This window comes from Phragmites australis, chromosome 4 (assembly GCF_958298935.1).
Source record: "Phragmites australis chromosome 4, lpPhrAust1.1, whole genome shotgun sequence".
In the NCBI taxonomy this organism is placed as follows: Eukaryota; Viridiplantae; Streptophyta; class Magnoliopsida; order Poales; family Poaceae; genus Phragmites; species Phragmites australis.
The window spans coordinates 41438593-41463738 of record NC_084924.1 but is presented as its reverse complement, the minus strand read 5'-3'; the positions used below and the strand labels follow the sequence as shown (position 1 = coordinate 41463738).

Genomic DNA, 25146 nt, shown 5'->3' with positions numbered 1-25146 from the left:
CTGAGCTGGCTGGTGAATCTGCTTTGCATGGAACTGGCATGCCCTGCAGCGCCGAACCAGCTCGGAAGCATCCTGAAGAGCTGTGGGCCAGTAGAAACCTTGCCGGAAGGCTTTCCCGACCAGCGTGCGGAACGATGAATGGCCACCGCACTCGCCCTCGTGGATCTCAGCGAGAAGATCGCCGCCTTCTGCCCGAGAGATGCATTTCAGGAGGACACCTCCTGCGCTACGTCGGTAGAGATCCCCGTCTACTATGGCATAGCGTTTGGACTGCCGAGCAACCCTTTCGGCAGTCGCCTCATCCTCGGGTAGGAACCTTTCTTTCAAGTACCCTCGGATGTCAGACATCCACGAGGCATCTTGAGAACATTCGGCGAGCACAGCGCACTCGCCGGACGGCGGCGCCCTGACGGGGCTTCCCACTGAGGGCACCGCCGGGGTCCCCTGAATTGAGTTCGAGGTTTCCCCTTCATCCTGTTCGGCAGGCAGGACGGAAGGCCGTGCGAGTCTTTCTTCAAAGACTCCGGCAGGGACGCACGCACGTGATGAGGCTAGGCGAGAGAGCTCGTCGGCCGGAGCATTGTCGCGGCGAGGGATATGCCGCAATTCGAGGCCATCGAAGCGTTTCTCGAGCTTTCTGATTGCGGCTACGTACGCCGCCATTTGAGGATCCGTGCACTGGTACTCCTTGGAGACCTGGTTGACGACCAGCTGGGAGTCCCCTTTGACCAGGAGGCGACGAATCCCGAGCCCCACCGCAGCCCGGAGGCCGGCGATGAGACCTTCATACTCCGCCATGTTGTTGGATGCGCGGAAATGCAACTGTATGACGTACCGGAGCTCTTCACCCGTTGGGGAGGTGAGAACCACTCCGGCCCCCGCGCCTTTCAGCGAGAGGGAGCCGTCGAAGTGCATGACCCAGTACCCGGGCGCACCGTGCCCGGGATAGGCAGAAACCTCTTCTGGGTCGACGCAGGGGACGGGCGTCCACTCTGCCAAGAAGTCGGAGAGCGCCTGGCTTTTAATTGCCTGGCGACTAACGAAGTGTAGATCGAACTCCGCCAGCTCTACTGCCCATTTGACAACGCGCCCGGTGCCTTCCCGGTTCCGGAGAATGGGTCCCAGTGGATAAGTGGTAACCACCGAGACTTTGTGCGCCTGGAAGTAGTGGCGCAGCTTCCGGGAGGCGATGAGCACGGCATAGAGCAGCTTCTGAGCCTGAGGATACCTTGTCTTGGCCTCCCGGAGGACCTCGCTGACGAAGTACACCGGTCGCTGTACCCGGCGGGCCCGGACGGTGGCCCCACCCGGGGGGCTGCCACAGCTCCCAGGGTCGGCGGTATGGTCGGGGTTGGCCGGGCATTCGAGCTCGATTCCTTGGCTAGGAAGAGCAGTGTGCTCGGGCTCGACCCCTCGCTCCGGGGGAGCCACGAGGACAGGTGAGTGGTCGGGGGCCTCTGGGAGCTGGGACCCAGCACCCGGCCCTGAACACTCGTCTCGCTCCACCACCAATACTACGCTCACAACCTGAGGAGTGGCCGAAACGTAAAGCAGCAGGGGCTCACCTTGAGAAGGAGCCACCAAAACGGGTGGCGAGGTAAGGTATTTCTTTAAGTCGCGGAAGGCCTGCTCGGCCTCCGGCGTCCAGTCGAAATGACCGGATTTCTTCAGAAGCTTGAAGAGGGGGAGCCCCCGCTCCCCGAGCTTGGAGATGAAGCGCCCGAGGGCGGCCATGCAGCCGGCGAGGCGCTGGACCTCCTTGAGTCGAACCGGGGGTCGCATCTGCTCGATGGCCCGGATCTTCTCTGGATTGACCTCGATTCCTCGGCCAGAGACCAAGAAACCAAGGAGCTTGCCCGCCGGGACCCCGAAGACACATTTCTCCGGATTGAGCTTGAGGCGGGTAGAGCGGAGACTGTTGAAAGTCTCGGCAAGGTCCTCGAGCAGGGTGGCGCGGTCTCAGGTTTTGACCACGAGATCGTCGATGTAGGCCTCGACGTTGCGGCCAACCTGCGAGTTAAGAGTGATACGAATGGCGCGCTGGAAGGATGATCCAGCGTTGCGCAGGCCGAAAGGCATTGATATGTAGCAATAAGTCCCCACCGGGGTAGTAAAAGCAGTTTTTTCCTCGTCCCCTACGGCCATGCGAATCTGGTGATACCCAGAGTTTGCATCTAGGAAGCATAAAAGATCACATCCCGCAGTTGAATCTATGATTTGATCAATGCGAGGTAAGGGGAAGGGATCTTTAGGACAAGCCTTGTTAAGGTCGGTGTAGTCCACGCACATGCGAAGCTTGCCGTTGGCCTTCGGGACGATGACTGGATTTGCTAGCCAGTCGGGGTGGAGGACTTCTCGGATGAATCCGGCGTCGAGGAGCTTGCGGACCTGCCCGCGGATAAACTCCTGGCGTTCTGGCGCCTGCCGCCGGACCTTCTGCTTCACCGGGCGGGCGTCCGGACGCACAGCCAAGTGATGCTCGATCACCTCCCTAGGGATCCCGGGCATGTCGGACGGTTGCCAGGCGAACACGTCCATGTTAGCCCGGAGGAAGGCGACGAGCGCGCTTTCCTATTTGCGGCCCAGGTCGCTGCCGATACGGACAACCTGGGTAGCGTCTTCGCCCACCTCGACCTCCTTCGTTGGAACAGATGTGTCGGCGGCGAGTCGGGGTCTGGATGAAGAGGGTCCCGGGCCCCCTGAAGAGCCATCAGCCTCGGCTTGTGCTGAGACCAGGGCCATGTATGTTTGTTCGGCGCAGGAGACAGCGCCACCGGAGTCAGCGATCACGGAGATAGAGCCTGCGGGGCCGGGCATCTTAACCGTAAGGTATGCATAATGCACGGCCATCATGAACTTGGCGAGCGCCGGACGCCCGAGGATGGCGTTGTAGGGGAGAGGGAGCTCCGCGACATCGAAGAGGACGCACTCCGTACGAAAGTTGTCCCGGCTCCCGAACGTGACAGGCAACTCAACCTGCCCGAGGGGCAGGGAGTGCCCGGCCGTTACTCCACAGAAGGGGAGTGACGGCTTTAGGCGTCGGGAAGATACTTGCAGCTTCTCAAAAGCCTCTTTGGAAAGGAGGTTGAGGCCGGCACCACCGTCGATCAGCACTCTGCCGACTTTAACATTGCAGACAGTGGGAGATACGACCAGAGGTAGCCGCCCCACAGCTGCAGTACTGACGGGGTGGTCGGCCATGCTGAACGTGATCGGAGCATCCGACCACCTCAGGGGTCTTGTGGCCTCCTCGCTCGGGGTTGCCGAGCATACTTCGCGCCGCATGACCTTGATGCCACGGCGCGAGCAGGGTGTGTAGGCGCCTCCGTCGATGAAGGCAACCGCATGCTCAGGCTCCTGGAAGCCGAGCTCGGCATTGTTGGGAATGACCTCGGTATTGCCTCCCCCGCGGGACTCGTCGCGCTCCCTCTGGCGCTGCTCCACGAGTCCCTTGACCGTACGACACTCTGTGAGGTCGTGCCATCTGGTCAGGTGTATGGGACACCATTTACCTGGCTCGGGCCCCGCGGGAGCGGGGACCCTCGCTGGAATAGGAGCCCGGTCAAGGGCCGGGGCTCTTGCTGGAGCTGACGCGCTAGCCGGCGCTGGGGCCCTCGCGGGCGCAGAGGCCCGAGGAGGAGCCCGAGCAGGGGCCCTGACGGGGCGCCGATTGGCACCCGGCCGACGCTCTTGCCGGCGATCGGGCTCTTGCGGCTCCCCGTGAGCGGGGATTTGGGCTAGCTCAACGGGAGCAGCCTCGCGCTTCCTCCTCTTTTTCTTTTCCCGCTTATCAGAGCGGGAAGAACTTGGTCGATCGGAAGCGGGGCGAGGAGCATGCCATGCCCTGGCTTCCGCAGCTTTGGCGCACTTATCGGCCAGTGCGAAAAGTTCCGCAGGGGTCTCGATCTCGTGCGTACCTAGCTTCTCGAGCATCCGTTCATCACGTACGCCCTGTCGAAAAGCAACAATAACAGCATGGGGGGCCACTCGCGGAATAGTGTTGCGAACCTGGCTGAAACGCTGTATGAATCGCCGTAGCGTCTCCCCTTCCTGCTGTTGGACGGCGTGGAGGTCGCACTCCAGCCCGGGACGTGCGAACGTACCCTGAAAGTTGGCCACGAATTGGTGGCACAGGTCGTCCCAGGAGCTGATAGATCCTGGGGGTAAGTTCATAAGCCAAGAGCGGGCGGAACCCCTCAAGGCAACATGAAAATAATTTACCATCACCTTTTCGCTGCCTCCGGCCGCTTGGACGGCCGTCGTGTAGATCTGGAGGAACTCGACGGGGTCGATGGACCCGTCGTACTTCTCCGGCAGCTCGGGGCGGAACTTGGAAGGCCACCTCACCCGACGGAGCTCGGCGGTGAAGGCACGGCAACCGGTGCCGTACCCCGCAGCACGAGCGGGGGTTCTTGGTGGCGAGGAACGGCGAGCCGGGGATCCCCGGTGGTCGTGGGCCGGGAGAGAGGAAGCTTGGTCCTCTGCCCCGACCCCCTGCCGGGTCTCCCGCTGACGCTCGAGAGTGACCCGGGCATCTTCGTGGCCCCTTCGCTCGTTGAGACGCAAACGGAGGTCCTGGGCTTCAGATACGTCCTGGGGGATGGCGCTCCGCCTGGAGGCCCCTCGGCCCGTGCGGGTGTTGCCCGCTGAGGAGCCGACTCTGGCGGCACCGCGTTGAAAAGTGGCGCGAGGGCTCTCGGCCTGCACCTGGCGACGAGCAGTGCCGACCAAAGCGGCGACATCTTGCATCCACCGGCCTTCCGGAGTGTTTGGCGTGGCCCGAATGGGAGGGTGCCTGAGGAGGGCTTGCGCTGCAAGCAACGCGCTCCCTGGGCTGGCCTCACTAAAAGCGAGCCTGCGCCGGGGCGGCGCCCGACGTGACCCAGAGGCGGACTTAGCGGCCGGGGCCCCGACCGTCTGCTGGGGGTCGGAAAGTACGCCGGCAGCGGCGGCGCTGATAGGCCCAGCGCCCTGATCCCCTTGGGCGGGAAAGACCGCACGCGCGGATGGCGGCTGCCGCGGGTACGCAGCAGCGACGGGGCTTTCTTGGTCGTGGGGCAGCGTTCCGTTACTGGAAGTGGAGCCGGAACGCTGGAGACGGTGCCCACCGGCCATCTCTTCCTGTGGAGAAAAAAGGGAAACAAACAATCCAGGGATATTCCCCCCTACCTGGCGCGCCAGCTGTCGGAGAGTGAACTCCTGTCGCAGGGATCCCGAGAGACCCCTCTTTAGAGATTCGGCCGGGGGGATGATCCTGGAAAGGCTTGTGTGGGAAATGAGTGGGAACGGAAGTAAATGCGATGGCTGGCGGGTACACCGGGTTTTTGGACAGGTTCGGGCCGCACGGAGGCGTAACACCCTACTCCTGTATGAGTGCTATATCTATCCTTGAAGGGGATTCTTCAAGGATATATCTGGTTCTAAGAGGAGAACTGTTTACAAAGAGCTGGAGGCTCTTATGTTCTAGCTTAACTTGAGCTGGTTTGAAAGTCTATCGATTTATCTTTCGCCTGGCTCACCGGAGGTTGTTGGCTATCTGGTCTCTTGATCGTCTTGTGATCGGGGGCTGTTGTTTTCTTGTCCTTCGACTGACCTTTTTTTCTCCCCTTTTCAGTGTTCTCCATCCTTTCCTTTTATAGGTGTGCCGACCTCGACATATCCTGAATGGGAAAGAGGGGACGCGAATGCCCAGGTGCCACGGAGAAAGGCGTAATCATTTCATCTTGGCGAAGTGACAGGGGCGGTGGAGGAAAGGCGGCGCGCATTCAACCACCAGCCGCCGCGGGAGCTTCGGGGCGCTATGAAAAGGGCCCACCGGACAGCCTCGGAGGTGCCCGGTGCGCCCACCCTGTCTTGTTCTCCTGCCAGGGCAGGGTGGCAGGCCGAACGCTTCGATTCTGGCAATGTTATCCCGAGGCGCGCAGGTAAAAACGGGACGGGACCCGTGCATTTAATGGACCCACGCCCCCCTGCCAGTGCATGGCAGGGTCTGACACTGGGGCGTGGGCAGCCGAGAATGTCAGGATGTCAGAATGTCAGGCCACGCGCGCCTATTAAATGCGGCATCGGGCCCTTGACTGGATGACACCCTGACGACGGGGCCCTTCGAGTCTTTGAACGAGCTTGCGCGAACCTTCTGGGGACCGAGTCCTCGGGGGCTGCCACGTGCAGCCCCGAGCACTCTCTCCCGAGCACTTCGGCGGGGCCTTCGGGGCACCGAGTCCTCGGGGGCTGCCACGTGCAGCCCCGAGCACTCTCTCCCGAGCACTTTGGTGGGACCTTCGGGGCACCGAGTCCTCGGGGGCTGCCACGTGCAGCCCCGAGCACTCTCTCCCGAGCACTTCAGCGGGGCCTTCGGGGCACCGAGTCCTCGGGGGCTGCCACGTGCAGCCCCGAGCACTCTCTCCCGAGCACTTTGGTGGGACCTTCGGGGCACCGAGTCCTCGAGGGCTGCCACGTGCAGCCCCGAGCACTCTCTCCCGGGACTCTGCTTCTACCTATCTTGCAGGGTGGTGATATGTGGTGGACGGCCGGTCTGGCCTCGGGACTTAGGGACCTCTGGTTCTAAATACACCGACACACGCCAACTCTATTTTCTCTGCAACTTCAGTTAGTTATGATCATAATTGTAGCACATAAATATATCCATACAATCTCAAAATTATCAAACCAAATCGACTCCATTATCAACCCCTCATCATATATGAACTAAGGCACATTTCAACTTGGTTTTTCATTTTTATCTATCTATTTACTATTAATATGAAATAGATATACTAATATGGGTCCATCTAGTCATCTGTTAATGGGTCCATTTAGTCATATGTTAACCAATTTTGAGCCTATCACCTGCTCCATGTCACAACAGTTTTTGGAGCAAAAAAATTGTCCCAAACAAAGTACGACGAGAGCCCCTCCCATAGAGGAGGCTTAAGCTTAGAAAAGAACAGTGAGCCAAAAAAGAGATACAGACAGACAGATAGAGTCGATGTAATGGGTCCATGTTGGCCTCTTCTCCCCTGCCCTTGAGGGCTTATTTTATAAAGAGAACGGACAGGAGAAATTACCAGTCTGTTTTTAAGATATTATTAAGTTATAACTATATGCATAGGAAGGTATTTTAGGCTTTTCACCTCTTTATATGTGAGATGGTATTATGATTGTTATAGTAAGATCATAATACATTGTCTAAATATCTCAGGACTAAGACATTTCTCCAAAAACAGCCTATGAAGCAAAATGGCAAAATGCTGCCACTTTTCAAAACTTTTAGTTCATAGTAACATAATTTACATTAATAAAGATACTATAAATTTAATTGAAGTGAAACTTAATTACCGTTAACTATTAGAGCATGTAGCAATGATAAAATGCAATAGAGACAGAATCACAATTCAAAAGTAGCATATGCAAAGACAAATCAAACAAACAGCACAAAGCAAAATCTGTGTGACAGATCCAAACTTGATATCACACATGTTAAAGCAAAGAACAATCAAATAGCCCACGGAAATTATCACAGATCAGAGGGCTGAAGATTAGGATTTAAACCACAAAATTTGTCGATAGACAAATAGCAAAATCATATTAATATTTCATACCGAGCAAAAAATTGAGCGAGCTGAAGGCAGAAGAAACCAAATCACACCCTATCATCTGAAGGTAGGCAGCCAATCATGTTATAACGAATTCATTAATATACCAGTAGGAATAAGTAGATATCTAATGTGTAGTTTTAGATTATCATTTAATTTTTAACTTAATTAGAGGAGTAAATCTTTAGTTCATTTTTAAAGTTTTAGGTCGTCGTAATGACCCAAAATATATAAAACTTATAAACCTTAAGTAACAATGGGGACATGTGCTCCCATTGATGACATCATATTCACCTGGCCTTAGACCTATCTACATGGGCAACGAAACAAAATACTTTCCCGTGCCCTATCTACATCTTCACGCTGCCCCCAGGAGCTCCCGTTCCGCTCCACTTCGTTGGGGCTCTCTTCAGTCTCCACTCTCCACCAATCCCTCTTCTTCTCCAGGCTAACCAGAGTCCACCGTCAAGGCACAGTAAGCCAAACCCCCTCCTCAACCCTCCCGAAACCCTAATTTTGAACACAAGATGGAAGGAATTTTTTGTCTTAAGTTTCATCAGCTATTGTACGATACAGCCTGGCGTTGCTAGACGGCAGTAAACCATATTTTTTGAAAGTAAATTTATAAATCAGAAGCACACATGAAATAAACATATTTTTAAAAATTAAAGTTATAAATATGTTACAAATCAAAGAAATAGGGATCTTTATTCTTGACACACAAGTGAGCACTACATCAACCTTCTCGTCCAACGCATGTTCAAAAAAGTAAAACTTGTCTCCCAACGCAACTCAGGGTTTGAAAAATCATTGAAAACCACTCGGTATTCGCAAATATCAGCCAATTTGGTCCGCATCGTATTTAAAAATTGACTGGTTTTTGAATTTGAATTCTAAAAATTCTAAAAAATCACAAAAATTCTAAAAAATTTGGAGATAATTCTAAGACCTTCTGTGAAAAAAAAAATTCAAAAATATTATTGTTTGCATCATATTCATAGAGAGAAAGTTTGAATAAAAAAGAAAATAGCTGAAATAGGTTGTATGAATATGATGATTTGGCCCATCACGTTAAAAAAAAACTTAATATGTAAACGCATATTTTTTATGTAGGGAGTATCTTAATAGGATCTTTAAAATTAGTTTCACTTTATTGAGAGTTTTATTAATTTCTTCATGATTTTTTACAAAGTTCACAAGTATGAAGTGAACATGTTAAGAAACAACACTGTAATTAAAATTTTCATGTCTACTATTATTTTTATTACATAAATCATAGTATAAGTAAACTAATAAAAGTGGTTTCACTAATTTTGGAGATGTGATGGATTAGTTATGAATTAATCTAGTTGTAACACATTTACATAATAATGCATGTTACAATAACTATTTCATAAGTTCATGTATTTTGAAAAGATATATGATCATATAAGAAGAGTAACAAAATTGGTTTCATAATTTTTGGATTAGTGAAGAATTAACTATGCAATTAACTAGGTTTAGCAAATACATTTTCTTACAGGAAATATACAACTTTTTATGATTATAAATAATTTTATCATGTAGATCATGTTAAAAAAATCAAAAAAAATTGTTTCATTTGATTTGAAGCTCAGATGAATTAGTTATCGATTTTACAAGATTGAACTATTTTTTTTGGTTTTTCTTAAACTTGAGCTGTTTTCTATAGAATCGAACGGTTTTCGATCAAATTCGAGCGGTTTTCGATCACAAACAAAATATGAGAAATACGGTTGGTTTTTTATAGAATTCGAGCGGTTTTCGTTTCAAATCGAACGGTTACCAAATCGTCGATTCGGTCGGTTTTTGTCTCTGATTTACAAATTTGACCGAATGGATTTGAACGAATTTTCACCAACTTTTAAACAGTTTTTGTGATATTCACTAATTTTGAAAAATCGCGGGGTAGCGATTTCCAATATCAAACCATTTTATTAAACCTGACGCAACTACGCCAGCGCCCTATGTTATATGATGGCCTATACTATTCAAGGCGTACTTGAATCCGACCACTGCTCGACTGCGCCGAACTGTATCAAAAAACACAAATCGGTTTCAGGAAAAAGGAAAGAAATCTTCGTGCGCGTCAAGAATCCCTACTCGGATCCGCCCTGCGGGATTGAGTGGCCGCGCCGATCCGGATGCGGCTTCACCTCCCGTGCAGGACACTCGCCGCAGCCTATATATAAGGCAACGCCCTGCGGCACCCAACTACTCCCGAGTCCCGGGTTCCAACCACCGCGTCCACTCTCGCCACAGGCACAACCAAGAACTCGCGAGGAAGAGGGGAGAGAGCTCACGGGACGGAGAGATCGACGATGGCGGTGCCGAACGAGGCTCCCGGCGGCGTTGTCGAGCGACCGGTGATGAGGAAATCGGCATGGAGCAAGGACGAGGACGCCGTGCTGCGGGAGCAGGTGCGGCTGCACGGCGCGCAGAACTGGGTGAGCATCAGCGCCACGCTTCCCGGGCGCAACCACAAGTCGTGCCGCCTGCGGTGGTGCCAGCACCTGGCCCCCGGCGTCGACGACGTCAAGCCCTTCACGCCCGAGGAGGACGAGAAGATCATCAGGCTCCAGCGCCTGTACCCCAACAGGTGGTCCACCATCTCGGGCTTCCTCCCGGGCCGCACTGACAACGCCATCAAGAACCGCTGGAACTCCGTCCTCCGCAAGCAGCAGCAGCAGCAGGCGGCTCCCCGCCGTCTCGAGGATGGGACGCTCCCGCTGTTTCCTCTGACGCCCGGGAATGTCCGGAAGAGGGTCAGAGACAGCCCGGTGCTCCACTACTACCCGCCCACGGAGACCAGCGACACGGGGGACGATCAGAGCGGCGCGTGCCTCGAGCTGTTCCCGCTGGCGCCCGGGGATCTCATCAGGGGCAACAATGCGAGCGACGCGGCGGCGACGGATGTGGATTACGGCGCCGAAGACCCGCTCACCGAGCTGAGGCTCTGGCCGTCCACGAGGGCCACGACGATGGCGGCTTTCAAGGCGATGGTGCAGGCTGTTCGGGCGACCTAGATTCTGTAGTCTCGCCTTAATATTTGCTGTTCTGTAATTTGTTGCACGTTGATTTCTGACGAATTCCTTTGCCCAACTGAACTTACGATGGAAGATGGTGGGTAGTAACCTATAAAGGTAGAAACGTTTCGATCTTCTTGTAATTTTAGTGAATTTTAGTTACAAGATTGCATTAGGGGAATCGTAACGTAGAAATTTCCAAAGAAGTTTGAGTATGTTCTGTCCAAATTATCGAGTTGCCTGCATTTGAGATTAAACAGCAGAGCGTTCATCAAAAGAAAGGTTGTTTGTGTTGAACTCTGACATAAAAAATTCTCGCTGCGGTTCTGCTTATTCCTGTTCTCCAGATCCACTGTTTTGCCCAGCAGCAACTGAACTCTCCAATTCCTCACTAGCTACTCCTGTTGTTCATCCAAGTCACCAGTACTATCTATGATAAGTTACCTGTCTTGGCGCCCTGCCTTGCAATTAGCTTCCCGCATGGAAGATGGCTCGTTTGTTCAGACTTCGAGGTACTAGTGCAATCTGCAGAGCCTAGCGATTTCGTCACATCTCTCTAGCGATGTTCTTGCACATCGGCTCTGTACAAGTGGTGTCTACAAGAAGCAGAAAAGAACTTGATCTGAAGTCTGAGAAGAAAATATTTGTTTCTGCAGTAAACATACAGATGTACAAGCACCGAATTGTGCAACTTAACGCCAGGGATTTGTTTTCCTTGACTGCAGCTGGATATATTCATCAAAACATCAGAGATCACATTTGTAACGCACATGATTAGGATGAAGAACAATATGCTGACGCCGGCTGTACCTCATCGTCATCTGTAAATAAAGCAAGGTAACCATATGTCCCTGGCTCCCTGCCACGTTCCTTGTCTGAACTCTGAACCGCATGGAGGTGCTAACATTTCCTGAATTTTCTATATCAGGCGAGGAATAAAACCCATAACATCTTTACATAAACTTTTCTCCCCATAAAAAAAGTCATGAAAAAGCATATATATTCTGGCTGATATGATATATAGTAAGGTGTTAACGGTAATCACTCCACCTAAATACTGTAACGCACTATATGTAAGCACGCAGGTAAGCCTGCGGATCATCGCCTCTGTCATTGCACTGACGCACTCCCTCCCAGATGGCTTTCTCTGCTTCCGTCGTCCACGTTTCCTTCTTGGCCGCCGTACTCGTCCTCTTCGCGGCCACCGCGGCCGGAGCGAATGCCACGGTGGCCACCAACACCACCGTGACGGCGGGCCGCTCCTCCACGATGGCGTTGCCAGCGTCGGCGGCGGCGCCCAACGACTCGCTCCAGTACATCTGTTACCTGTGCCGCAAGCGCAACACCCTGATGATGACGTGGTGCCCCATTGAGAAAGACGAGTGTCACATCGCCTGCCTGTCGCTGCCGTCCCCGTCCTCTCCTCCCCGGCCCCGCGCGGTGGCCGCCCCCGGCGACGGGAACGGGAACCGCGGCGACGATGACTGCTACGTCATGAAGCTGTACCCCGACGGCAGCTGGGTCGTCGTGGACGTGGTCAGCTGCCAGGCGGCCGCGGGGTGCTACCTCGTGTGCAGCTACGGCGACGCGCGGGAGGACGGGGCCTGGACCACCCCGGCAACGCCGAGAGAGCCGCTGCCGCACCGCCTCGCCGACTTCGAGCGGTGCGGCGACCAGCTCGTTGCGCCGGGCGCGGCCGTCCCCGGCGTGTAGCCTCGAGTGACGTTCCCACGACGATGCATCCGGTTGGTTCGGTCGAACGGCCTTGTCGCGTGCACTCGCACGAATTTACATGTGAGGCTCATAGTGATCACGATTGCAGGTGCACCTTCGCTGACAGAGTTTGTGTCCAATTGTGGATAGGTGTGAGGAAACAGAATGAAAAAACGCAAAAAGAAATTAAATTTCAAGTAACTTGGCAAAAGGAAATTCAAGCATCAAGAGTAGCCATGGGACGGAGTAGTTCAAACTCACGGGATCGAATCAGGCCGAGCAAGAAATAAACGAATTATACTGTGCTGTACTGGGGTGCAGTCCAGTCACCTATCAATTGACTAACAAGAGCTTGCACCGGCTGCAAGTGAAGTCTCCTTGTTTCCTGGCTACAAATCTCCCAAGCTGCGATTCGGTGGTTTGTCTTTTGGTGTTGCCAGGATGTAGACTCGTACACCGCATAGAACTTTCAACGACAACCACTGCTTCTTGCGCCATCCATGACAAGACCTACCGCTAGCTACAGATTGGAGGTGTGAGCGCGATCTGAAATTTTCCAGGTAACATAGATTTTGTTTGGCAGAGCTTGAGTTATCGGCTTCACGTTAGATTTTATTTTTTAAGCTAAGATAAAGTAATTAAATCTCTATTATTAAATAAAAATAAAAATAAAATGACTCGTCTAAATACTCTCGGTATATCCATAACTTCAGCTTCATATGTAAAATGTGTTATCGAATACATAAATCCATAAAGAAGAGTCGATCCTCATGTCATGACCCAAGAACCATAGTTGGTTCAGAAGGATCACTACAACCCGTGGAGGTTCTTGGTCCTCGACGTCGCCAATAATCGACATGCGCTGAGACGTTACTAAAGGCATGCATGCTCCGATCCATGGCTCCCGACCGATTCGGCGCAGCGATCACTAGCACATCCGGCAAATCCGTGCTGTTCTGCTTCAAATGCAGTCAAATTGAAGAGCAACTTTATCCTTTGTACAGCGCTGAACGAATATCCGTGATGGCTTAAAAGGGAAACAAGTAGCATCACTTGTACAAGGCAGTGTTACTGGAAGTATGTGTCAGAATCTAATTCAAATTTAAATATTCTATTTGATAAAAAAAATTTAGACATACAAAATTCTACGTGGAATCTGGCATTAGTATCATAATGCTACTCGAATTCGGGATGTCGGATTTATATATAAAAAAACTAACACTGCTACAAGATAACACAGCCAAATTCAGGAGTTAGATTGCTTCCTAGAGTAAGAATTAAATTAGTCGCTAATTGCAAATTGATACCGGCCATGCACCCTTCCTGGAAAAGAGTTCAAGAACAGTCAAGCATTGTCTCCTGTATCCCAGACTCCCAGTCCATGCATCCTGCCATAGCTGCCACTACACACCACCTGAACGAGCACGCATCGTTTCCTCTCTATCCCAGATGCCTTTCTCGGCAGCTTCCATCCTCCATGCCCTCCTCCTCCTCCTACTCGGCGCCACGGCCTCCGCCGCGCCATCCGTCTTGGCCGGCAACGGCTACATGAACACGACGGCCACCAACGGCACGGCGACGCCCCGCATCGACACGGAGAAATACATCTGCTACCTCTGCACCGGGCGTAACCCGTTGCTGATCAGGTATTGCCCCATCTACTGGGACGAGTGTCACCTCGTCTGCTACGCGCCCGCCGCCACCCACAACCGCCGGTGCTATTGACGCAGCGCACGCGCCCATGCCGTGGCCACCCCCGCGAGGTGTACGGCGACGAGTGCTACGTCATGAAGCGGTACCAGAACGGCAGCTACGTCATCGTCACCCGCCTGGGCTGCGCCCAGATCGCCACGTGCCTCCTCTCCTGCGGCGGCGGCGCGGCGACGTCACGGACCGGAAAGCCCTTGGCGCCGCGACCGCGGTGCCGGCGGCGACGACGACGGTGATCCAGGGGACATTTCCGCCGCCGCGCGCCGCAGATTTCCAGCGGTGCAGCACGGAGATCACTGTGTTCCGCTGGCTCCGAGCGCCGTCCCCGGCGGCGCTAGCTAGCTCCGCTCTGGTGGATGGACGCGTTCCGCGCGTGTGCGATGGCGTCATGCGTCTGCATGTCAGGTTGCGTTCGTTGTTTGTGCGGGTAGCATTTGCATCGAAACGGCTTTGCATTTTTCTAGGAAGACGTGATAAAAAAGGAATGCAAGAGATCATCAGTTGTGCTGTGCTATTTGCTCTGCTCCTGCTACGATTGGATTGGAGGATTCTCAATAGAATTAGAGGAGAATTCCTAATGCTTTCGTGCGAAATTCCTGTGAATGCAAAGACCATGTTTCCGTGCGTAATTCCTGTGAATGCCAAGACCTTTTTAGAAGCAAGTGCTCGTTTCTGGTAGAACATACGTGTTCCAGACTGGACTAGATTTGTGCAGAGTACTAATCGGGAACAAGGTAAGCCACATTTGGCATGGTTCCTGATTCTCTAAACAAAATTCTGATTCGGGGTGCATTTGGATGGGTGAATCCAAAGAGTTTTTCGCTCGATTCTTGAGAATATGTAACAAACGATGCATTCAGAGAAATACTTCCGATATAAAGGTACTTGATTCGCGACGGTTCTTCTTTCTAATTGGCATTTCATGATAGTGAATTAGTCCAGTGTGTGCTTCTTTAAAACTATGTGTTGCCGGCTCGTGTATCAGAGAGATACGACGTGGGAGCAGGACTCCACCGGCCGAGTTGTGAGGGAGATGCGGTGTGAGAGCATGGCTTCGCCGATCGAGCTGTGAGAGACACAATTGTCTAGCTGGTTAGCGCGCAAGTTGAGTTGTTGAACCTGTCTGTTTGTTTGATTGTGTTTTTGGTGTGAACGTTTGTTTCGAGTTAAAGTCGTATTGTCGTACTAAGATTGTATGTCGTTTTTTCTTTCAAATCGTACAGTTGTGAGATCTTTAACCTAATTTTTTTATAAACTAAGTCAACTACCTTCTTCCACGAAAATATCAGCAATGATTTGCCATCTTTTTGGAAAAAAATAGGTGAATCATTTTGGTGAAATGAACTGCCACGTGAAACAACCTGAGAAGTGTGTGAGAAAGGACCCCATCCTTCCTACTGTACTTGCCCCGTCTTCTTGCTACGCCGGTTCCCGTCGGCGTTGCTCCCTGAAATAGGTCACCAGCTGCAGTTGTCGCCTCTCCTGCACCACGGTCAATGGAGACCGGATCCGGCGCACCTCTCGCGCAGCCAAACGAAGCTCAAATGAGGAGAATACCACAAGCTAGTCTGATTTGATGATCCACGGCTTGTTGCCAGAAGCGAAGCCACCTGAGGCTACCTGGTGTTCCGTGTTTATGCACCAAGGTCAAAAGAAATTAATTGTTACCAGCTCATTTCTACCACTTATGCACCACTCGACGGTGTTGTGCACCACCAAAGCAGCCCAACTGCCCAGCAGCAGAGCTTAAAGGGCTGGTCTACTGTCTTTTTCTTTTCTTCCCTCCGGATCCACTGTCACCCTCTGAAAACAGTACTTTTGCGGTCTACTGTAGCACTAAAATTTTCTTCCCTCCAGCCCCACTGGCACCCTCTATAAACAGTACTGCTACAGTAACCCTACAGTGTTTTCCTCCTCAGGGTCAACTGCGAGATGAATTTTCAGTGCTACAGTAGACCCAAAGTACTGTAGCATTGGAATTTTTAGTGCTAGAGTAGACCGTAAAAGTACTATAACATTGAAATCTCCAAATTTGAATGACTCTGTTGAAGTTGGCCTTATACGTTCTTAGTATTTTTCTCTCTAGTTTAACCAATTCTCACTTAGCATGATTCCTTCTACTAGAAGCCTTGCACCTTTCTTCTCACTCATTGCCTTGGCTAACAATCATGGTGACATAGACAAGCTCCTCAAGCGGCAATCGGTCATGCATTGGGTGTGGCAGACTAGTTGAGGCTGCTGCCTTGCTGGCTGTCACGGCGTGTCCAGTGTCCGCCTCTGACCTCTCTTGACCATGTGGACTAGGCAACAATTGGTAATGCTAGATCCTTCTAATTAAATCTTAATTATTATGATTTGTTTGAAGAAAAAAGACTTATACTTCAAGTTTTGAAATTAGGGTTCGAGGGAATTGGAAGAAAATTGCAACTTACAGGGGACTACTTGAGACTTCGAGTTGAGATTTGGCTAGGTGTCCGAATTCTGATTCTTGAAATAGAGGATGATGGTCTAATTGACGAATATACCCCTATTTGAATGTGCTGATTTTTTTGCAAAATAAAATATAAAATCATAATGTAATAATAACATCAATTAATCAGGTCACAATAGATTAGAAACATCATCCAAGTATTTCGATATCCAAAATATTAATGCATGAGGCTATGCGATGGGGATTTTTGATCGAGTGGCAAAACACGTAATTACTTCGGAGTGGTAAGGAAGATAGGAAAGGAGCTGATTCTCATATGAAACCACATTTACCCCGTCTCTTCCTAGTAGTGTAAAAACAAGAAATTTCTTTGGTTTCTATTTTGAATCACCTGCCTATCACCATTTGGCAGGGATTCTCATTCCCTGCCAAACGCCCCCTAAATCGCATCAGCTGATCAGCATGATTCAGCAGAAAATATGGCAAAGAAACTACGGAGATCGGGAGATGTATGTACTAGCCAGATGTTGAGGCGTGTGTGATCAATCAAATTCAACCAGATGGGCTTGGCCCGGCCTACACTCCAAACTCCGAAGTCTCGACCCCAGTGGACTCTTGCTCCAGCCCAACTGACCCACTAGAAATCGCCGTAGAGAACCCCGCTCACATGACGTGATAGGTTTTTTTATATACTTTTTATATTTACAAAATTATATAGTCATTTAAAAAATAGCAATAATAGGGTACCATCATCTGTATATCGGACGAGAGCGCGGCCTTATAGGCTCCGGCTGGCGGGGTATATTAAATGCTTTTTGCTGAGATCTTCTCCGTTCAGCAAGCGAGATATTTATCTTGCTCGCTGAACGGGCGAAATCTTCCTCGCTGCAACGCTGGGCGGATTCACCCGAACGGTAGACGAGACCTTTTGGGTATATAAATCAGCCACACCGGCCTTGTTAATGTCAGCGAGCCATTTTCTTCCAACGTAGCTGAGAGACGGGGAGGAGAGGAGGAGAGGAGAGGGGAAGGGAGGAGAAATTTTGCGATGAAGCCATGTCAGAGGAGAGATATATGTTTTTTTTTCCAAACCCAATAGGATAGCTACTAGTACTAGGTTTTAATATATATTAGAGGTTAGATCTAGGATTTTTTTTTTATAAACATGATATAATAGTCACTAGACGTAAGTTAGAATATAGATCTAGATTTATAATTAGGGTTAGATAAAGTTTAGCAACTAGATCTTGTTTGTACGTATATTTTATAGCAGTTAGATATAATATTTAGATATATGTTAGGTATTAGATATATAATTTAGACATATTTTAGGTATAACTGAGGTAGTAGATGTAGGATTTAGAGGTGTTTGATGTAGCGATTCGAGAATATTTTGTTGCAGTATAAATTATATGTTGTACCATATTTTTAATGAATTTTGCATTATTATAGATGAAATTTTACATAATTTTTTATGTTCTATTGCAATAATATTAGGTTTTTGTCGATGGTTGCTAGGCATGTCGGATCAATGGCATTTTATGATTTTTTATGGGGACAGTGAAATATTATATGGTCCATAAGGGATAATATTGTTCGTATTTTAATCAATGGACAATGTTATCTTCAGACCTATCTACAAAAGTATCGGACATTTGTACGCTTGGTTGATGCGGGTTTCAAAATAGAGCTCGAGGTTCAAAAGATGATCATTAGCATTGTGGGTAGCCGTATGAGAAATGGTGTGTACCGGGAGGTGTACCCACTCAGAAAAGATGAAGTATAGAGAAGGTACCCGCATGATATTGTGTATAGAGGTTAGCCTATTATGTTGCTTGTGCAATGAAAGAATAAGTAGATAGTTGGGGAAATGTAAGGCAAGGGTACGTGGAAGAGGAGAAACTCAGGGACCAAAGGAACCCCGTAACGTATTACGATATTAATAAGTACGCATTATTGTCCAAACCTGTCAACTATGTCCTAAAGCGATGCTTCTTGAAATTAGAGCATGTATCAAAGCTTTTGACCATTGTTGATCTATCCTATGCATTGATTGCACTTTCCTTATCGGCATATATAAGGAACAGATCCTGATTACTATTGGGGTTGATGGGAACAATCAAGTTCTATCACTGGCCTTTGTATTTGTGGAGAGTGAGAATACCAACAATTGGTATTGGTTCATGTACTGTATCAGGATGATAATTATTGTTACTTAGTCGAACATGTGCCTTATATATGACTGCATTGGTGAGAGGCCTGATGCTGCATTTAAGAGGAAGTGTGGTCTGTCACTTCCAACCGCCTCCCCCCACGCCCGCTGTCAGCCCCTGCCACTCTCTGGCAGGGAGGCGTGGGGACATTTAATGTGGCGGGTCCCATCGCGCGTAATCCGGCGAGTCTCGGGATAACGTCTCAGGGCTCGAGGCATATCGCCTGCTGCCCTGCTGTATCAGGATTGCTCTGACTGGGCGAGCATGCGGGGTTGCTCGGTGGCTGTCTGGTGGGCCCTCCCCGCTGCACCCGCTAAAAAGCAGGATGATGACGTCAGGACCGGACGGGGGGCGCGTTTTCAACCCCTCGTAACATCAAGCTGCAGCCCATGATGGTTGCTTTCCATTTATGACGCTTTGGAACTCGCGCCATCCCTTCTGGGTATGCCAGGCCGCCCCGACAGGGTATAAGAAGAGGCGGGCTCCCCGGAGAAGGGGAGGGAGAGAAGGTCAAGCAGAGCTCGCTGAAGACCGATTAAGTCTCACGAGTTGAAGAACACCGAGACAAGCTAGTGAAGAACAAGAGACACGCAGTTTTAGACTTAGATAGAAATCCTTGTAACACAACAGATCCTCAGAGAGGCAGTCTCAGAGTATTTATAGCATACCTGAACCTGTCTAAAATCCCCTAAGCATTTATTTCCTCTAGCATCCGATCATCTACTCCACCTGCATCTTATTTACTCGCATTTATTTCACGTATGAGGTAGATTCAGAATCACCCCCCGGCCGAATCTCAAAGGGGTCCCTCCGGATCCCCACTTGTGGAGTTCATCCTCCGACACGCATATCTGCGCCTATGCACAGTTGCTATTCACACTGCGCATATCCTCCAGTTATAACCCGAAACACTGTGAGTTATAACTTGTTAAGTAGACTAGTTACAACTTCACGTCCAGAAATGCATAATTGCAACACGAGAAGCTAACACTATGAGTTACAACATTGATTGTTGACACATTCATCTTCTGTCATTGGAAGTTTCATTACCCAACTGCAAGTTGTGTTTGAACTCTGTTCTACTATCTTTTAGGCGTGTTTGACCATTTTAATGTGAAAATATATGTGGTGTTCCTTTTTTCTGGAACTATGACAAGCTCTCTCATTATAGCTATTTCACTGTGAACATTCGGATTGATGCCTGCTCTTTATTTTAGGTTATTAGTATCTTTGCTTTGTTACGTTGTGGCATAATTATCTGTACCATACCTGCTTTCATCTAACTACTACTTATAATATTTTCCATTTCAGATGTCATCTGCCAACTTTATACATGGGAATGCAATATGTGCGAATGCACAATGTCAAACTTGCAGAACAGGTACTATTGACTTGCAACTCCTACTGATTCTAATTTTTTCATGAGGAACTTCATTCTGATAGAGAAAACTGTGACTAGAGCCAACTTTTCTTTCCTATGTTCCCCTCATTTACCTTGATACTTGTATAGTTTTAGGCAAAAATCAGGTTTCAAATCCCATCAGCTGTTGGTCAAATACGCTTTACAAATGAAGTAAAAAAATATGTCTTACTAATGAGCAGTGTTGCCACTCCGATCGAGAAATCAGCATGTACAATGTCCTTTTGGCATTTGCTAATCTTCTCCAGGGGAGTGCTGTTTGTTGTAGCTCATAATGAGAACCATAGTAACTTGTATCGTTTGGTCACCTAGTATTTGCAAAATTATCATTGGTAAACTTCCGAAACCTGATAAGATTTCAAATAGGTTGCAGAAGACGCTTGTGATTCACAAACCAGCATAAGTTCAGCTCCTCTGACTTGCGGCTTGAGCTTGATTTGTAATCCAAATGAGCCAAGTTTGAGCTGAATTCTCATGCTGTTTAACTATCAGCAGCGCTTAAACTCTCTTTAGTTCAATCAGTTATTTGAGTTGAATTCTCATGCTGTTTAACTATCTTTGCTTGGTGACGGTTGCACTGTTTAAGTATACTTCATCTACAAAATGTAGCACTATTGAGTACTTCTATTAACCAGTTATCTAAGCTTGTTTGTAATTCAGAAAAAAAAACTCTTTTATCACTTCGTGTTGATCCAATTTGGTTTTATTTTCTGTGATGCAGTTCTTCACTCAAGCAAAATCGATCTGTCCATCCGATCCACTTATATACAATGAGCTGGGGGTAGTAGCGTATAATATGAAAGAGTAAGAATTTTCTGTGTTCTACTTCTGGTTCTAGATGCTCTGCTTTCATGAACAGCATCATTCTTAACTTTAGTCCCCAAATGAGAAGGGATATGAGCTGACTATAGAAGTGCCATTTTACATATGCCCCGAGGTAAAAGAATGGATGTACCATACAGAGCGCTGGAAACCATGAAATATGCTGACAAGAAAATGGTTAAAATTTAAATATGTTATTCAGTGTCCATGATGTACACACACTTGACTAGTTGGTTCTGGAAATTTGAACATAATTTTGATTTAATGTGCGCAGTCTTAAAAGCAAAGTATATGCGAATGGGAGCAAATTTGTTGTCTGCATTTGACATCACTATAATTTGAGAAGGCATTTCATGTTATGCACGTGATTTATATACAAATATGGTTTTTCCTATATGCTTTCGTGATCCTCGTCCACTTTTCGATTCAACACTGAATTCCTTATGATATTCCATCCAATTGGGTTTGATAGTTTGGGGAATAGAATATCGATTCCATCCATATCCAGTGCTAAATTCATATTAATGTAATTTTTTTTTGTCTCTGCAAAGACTTGATACACTTGTTTGTTCCATATTTAGGTATCAAAAAGCAGTTCAGTGGTTTGAGTTAACACTGGATCATACATCCTCCGCTCTGAATGAGATGTGGGAGCCAACATTGGTAAATCTTGGACATGCACTGCGGAAACTCAAGTAATAAATCGATTGTGTCATATTGTTATGTTTTTTATTCATTATATTTTTATGTTTAGTTTCATAGAGTTCTTGTTGTCTTTGAGCTTGTTTATGTTAGTTCAGCTAGAGACTTGCCAGTGCCGACCCATTTACCTGCTCAATTGATGAATTTCATTTTGTACATGGAAGTGGAAAAGAAGTTTGTTGTATTAAGTTATCACAGTTATGCAACTGTAGTTGTTTGCTCGGGCACTTTTAATTATAAATTACAAGAAAATAAATCATCACGTTTGCTTTTCGGGTCACCACACTCATTTGAATTTGTAGGATTCTTTGTGTCTTGAGAATCAATACGATGCCATCAAGCACATTATAACTTTATATGTGCGCATTAGATTTTGTTATCTGCACATGAAGAGTATTTCTTTTATTTTTATCTCTGGTTAAACTGTCATTCATGACTTAACATTTTTATTGTTTGAACAGAGAATATCAGAAAGCAGTATCATATTATGAAAAGGCACTCACTTTTCCAACCAAAAGTTTGAGTGCGTTTGCTGGTCTTGCTTATACTTATCATCTTATGGTATTTTCTGATTCTTTTTAATTTGTTGCTTTGTACAATGTTTTTCTGTGATGCTGTCTTGGCAAATTATAAATATGTTGATATACCCTGGAAGTTGCAGAGTGTTAAAGATCATATTGCTTCGTCTATCTGGACTGATCTTAGGTCCATTGATATCCATCTGATGAATGCTTAAACTATAACGACATGCACCTTGATGCTTCAGGTTATAGCTGCAATTGTTATATACCGCGTGCCAACCATTGAATTCTTTGGAAGTATCTATTAATTAGGGATACCATTGTTAAGAAAATTTCTCTAAGAAATAAGAACCACATAATACCATTGTTTGAACTTGCATATAAATAAGTATAGACTGTAGAAAGTAGGAGTGCTTTCTTCATTAGTCGAAGCTAAGTAATGATGCCATCATGTCCATGTATATTCTGAGTGTATCTGACTAATACTTATGTCTTCTTTTTGTTATGCAGGATAATTTCGAGGCTGCCATAAATTATTACCACAAGGTGTGTCCTTTTGTGCATTTCTAATTTACCTACTCCGAAGCAAATTTGCACCATTAGTTATGTGAAAATAGGACCATTTTCTGTGAGATATCTTTACTGGAATTCACTATGCTTTCACTTTGTTAATACATGCCAGCAAACCAAACTGAAAAAACTGTTAGCCAATCAGATTTTGTTGGAGAAGGGGGACCAACTCCTTTTTGTTCAGTTATGTTATTTGCATTCATGTAATAGAAGCTTAGTGACCAGTAGTTTTGCCATGTGTGTTGTTCTTTTTTTGGTCAGGCTCTATGGTTGAAACCAGACGACCAGTTTTGCACAGACATGCTAACATTTGCTCTTGAGTCCAGCTGCCAAAACACTGCTCGTAGAAAATAGTTTAGGATTAGTCTGTTCCCGAATCGCAGCAGGTGCTGTCGTATGGTTAGGTTATTGTTCTGCTTGCAGGTCTAATCATTTGTAATCAATCGTATGTAAAGCTGTTGTTGTAAAATATGTAATTGCTCAAGCTCATTTACGGTCACTTCAGACCGATTCTAATATAAAACCAAAGTTTTGTACCTTGTGTAAATACTCCCCATTCTTACGAGTAAAAAAACTCAACCCAGCCAGAAAGACATCCCAGGGGCTTTCAACTAAGCCAAGAAGAACCCTCAACCTAAGGCGTGCGCTCAAAGCAGCAGCAGCAGGGTGAGGTGGTTTTTTAGGTACTCGGATTCGAGCCCGGGCCAGCGGCGCCACAACCGGCTGCCTTAGCCAACGCGCTGCACACGCGCACCTAAAAATGCCTTCCTGCTTGAACCATTCCTTACGAGTAATAATGTCGTTTCTTTGCAAAGTTTTTCTTACTCTAATGTTTTGAAATTATTATGCTTTGAACATGTATAACTACAAAATAAGAATAGTACATAAAACGGAAATAGCACAACTACAACATAACAGCCATCGTTGAAGTAGCGCTGATGATTGCTGATCCTTCCGAATGTCAGCCTCAACCATGTACACAAACTGACAGACATAGGGGGTGTTGGTGCTCGAAGCTAACGTAGGGGGACTAAGGAAGAAGGCAACTTAAGTTGGCATTTGGAGCCAACGAAACATTAGAAAGGAAAAATGTTAGCATACAGGGCCAAATGATATGAACATTGCGTTGGCATTCGGAGTCAATGATGAGTTCTAATAGGAGGAAAAGATAGTAGAAGCTGGTATTCGGGACCAGGATGTTGGCGTAACGATGAGAAAATCCAAGAGGAGAAAGAAAGGAAATCAAAGCCAAGGTGTTGGTGAAGGAAGGGCAATAGAAGATGCATTCGGAGCTAAGGAGTTGCCATTATGAGCCAACAAGTTTGAAGAGAAGAAGGTTGGCACTCGAAGCCAACACGAGGAGAGATCCAATGACAGAAAGAGAGAATTGAGAGAAGTTGGCGTTTGGAGCCAACGGAAACAACAAAGAGCGGGTGTTGTTCTGAGCCAACACTGATAGGTGCAACAGCAAGAGGGACTTGGCATTGATGGAGGTATTGATATAACTAGCATTTGTTTGGCGGGGTTTAGGAAGTAAAGGCCACGACATCACTATGCTATATACAACTATTGTCTATAACACCTTCCATATTATTAAAAGACAATGCTACAATCAACTTCTACGATCCATAATCTATTAGTATCGTCATATAATAAAGGAATAAGTTTAGATGACACTTTAACTATTGTGCTTCGTCTACTCCATACCCTCATGTAACAAACCAGATATTTAGCACCCTTACCTTTTCAATACTGTTTAATTAACCCGCTAAGCTAGTTTTCTAGGGTAGTTTCACCTAGCTGGCGCCCCACGCTAACGGCCGCAGCCACGCCAGCATCCGGGCTCGTTTGCCAGCGCTTGGACGTCATGCTGCATCTCGCAGGGTCCCTCCCTTTTCCATTTTTCCTCTCCACCAAGCGCACGGAGAAGAGCAGCTCCACAATAGTAGTTCATCGTCACCCGTCGTCTTGGAGGCCAACCAGTCATCAGGAAGGCCCCTGAGGGCTCCGCAATGAGGTCCTCTGTCGATCCCTGTACTCCCTCGACCTCTCCCTGCAGAAAACACCGTTGTTGAGCACTATCCACTACGTAAGAAACCAACAAAGGAGACACCACGCGTCACTAATGTCCTATTAATGACGGATCCAATAAGAACGTATCGCTAATGTCCTTTCTGATCGAGACCAGATATAGATCCGTCACTAATGAGTGGTCATTAGTGACGGGTCATAATATGACCTATCATTGATGACAATAGTGACAGGTCAAGTTGTGACTCATCACTTATGACTAGATCATCAGTGATGAATTGTCCTATGCCAGTTATTAGTGACAGGTCAAGTTGTGACCCGTCACTAATGATAAGGTCATCAGTGATGGGTCGTCCCAGGCCAGTCATTAGTGA

The 25146-nt window shown here is 48.0% G+C and overlaps 3 protein-coding genes and 1 pseudogene across 5 annotated transcripts; all 4 read left to right on the top strand.

The window, feature by feature from the left end:
* The first annotated feature begins 9802 nt into the window (after window positions 1-9802).
* On the top strand, window positions 9803-10707 carry LOC133914414 (transcription factor MYB25-like). The gene has a single exon (XM_062357523.1). It carries the CDS (start codon window positions 9935-9937, stop codon window positions 10637-10639), a length of 705 nt encoding a protein of 234 aa, XP_062213507.1. The 5' UTR covers window positions 9803-9934; the 3' UTR covers window positions 10640-10707.
* Window positions 10708-11776: 1069 nt separating this feature from the next.
* LOC133914413 (uncharacterized) lies at window positions 11777-12473 on the top strand. The gene has a single exon (XM_062357522.1). It carries the CDS (start codon window positions 11777-11779, stop codon window positions 12350-12352), a length of 576 nt encoding a protein of 191 aa, XP_062213506.1. The 3' UTR covers window positions 12353-12473.
* A 1308-nt stretch (window positions 12474-13781) lies between these two features.
* LOC133914808 (uncharacterized) lies at window positions 13782-14298 on the top strand (annotated as a pseudogene).
* A 6552-nt stretch (window positions 14299-20850) lies between these two features.
* On the top strand, window positions 20851-23271 carry LOC133914412 (anaphase-promoting complex subunit 6-like). 3 transcript variants are annotated; one of them, XM_062357518.1, is made up of 5 exons: window positions 20851-20930; window positions 21530-21643; window positions 22112-22211; window positions 22682-22717; window positions 23003-23271. In XM_062357518.1, exons 1-5 carry the CDS (start codon window positions 20923-20925, stop codon window positions 23093-23095), a joined length of 351 nt encoding a protein of 116 aa, XP_062213502.1. In that variant the 5' UTR covers window positions 20851-20922; the 3' UTR covers window positions 23096-23271. The 3 variants fall into 3 exon arrangements, with proteins under 3 accessions (XP_062213502.1, XP_062213504.1, XP_062213503.1); XM_062357520.1 differs by lacking the exon at window positions 23003-23271 and having other exon boundaries at window positions 22312-22984; XM_062357519.1 differs by lacking the exon at window positions 23003-23271 and having other exon boundaries at window positions 22306-22984.
* The last annotated feature ends 1875 nt before the right edge of the window (window positions 23272-25146 follow it).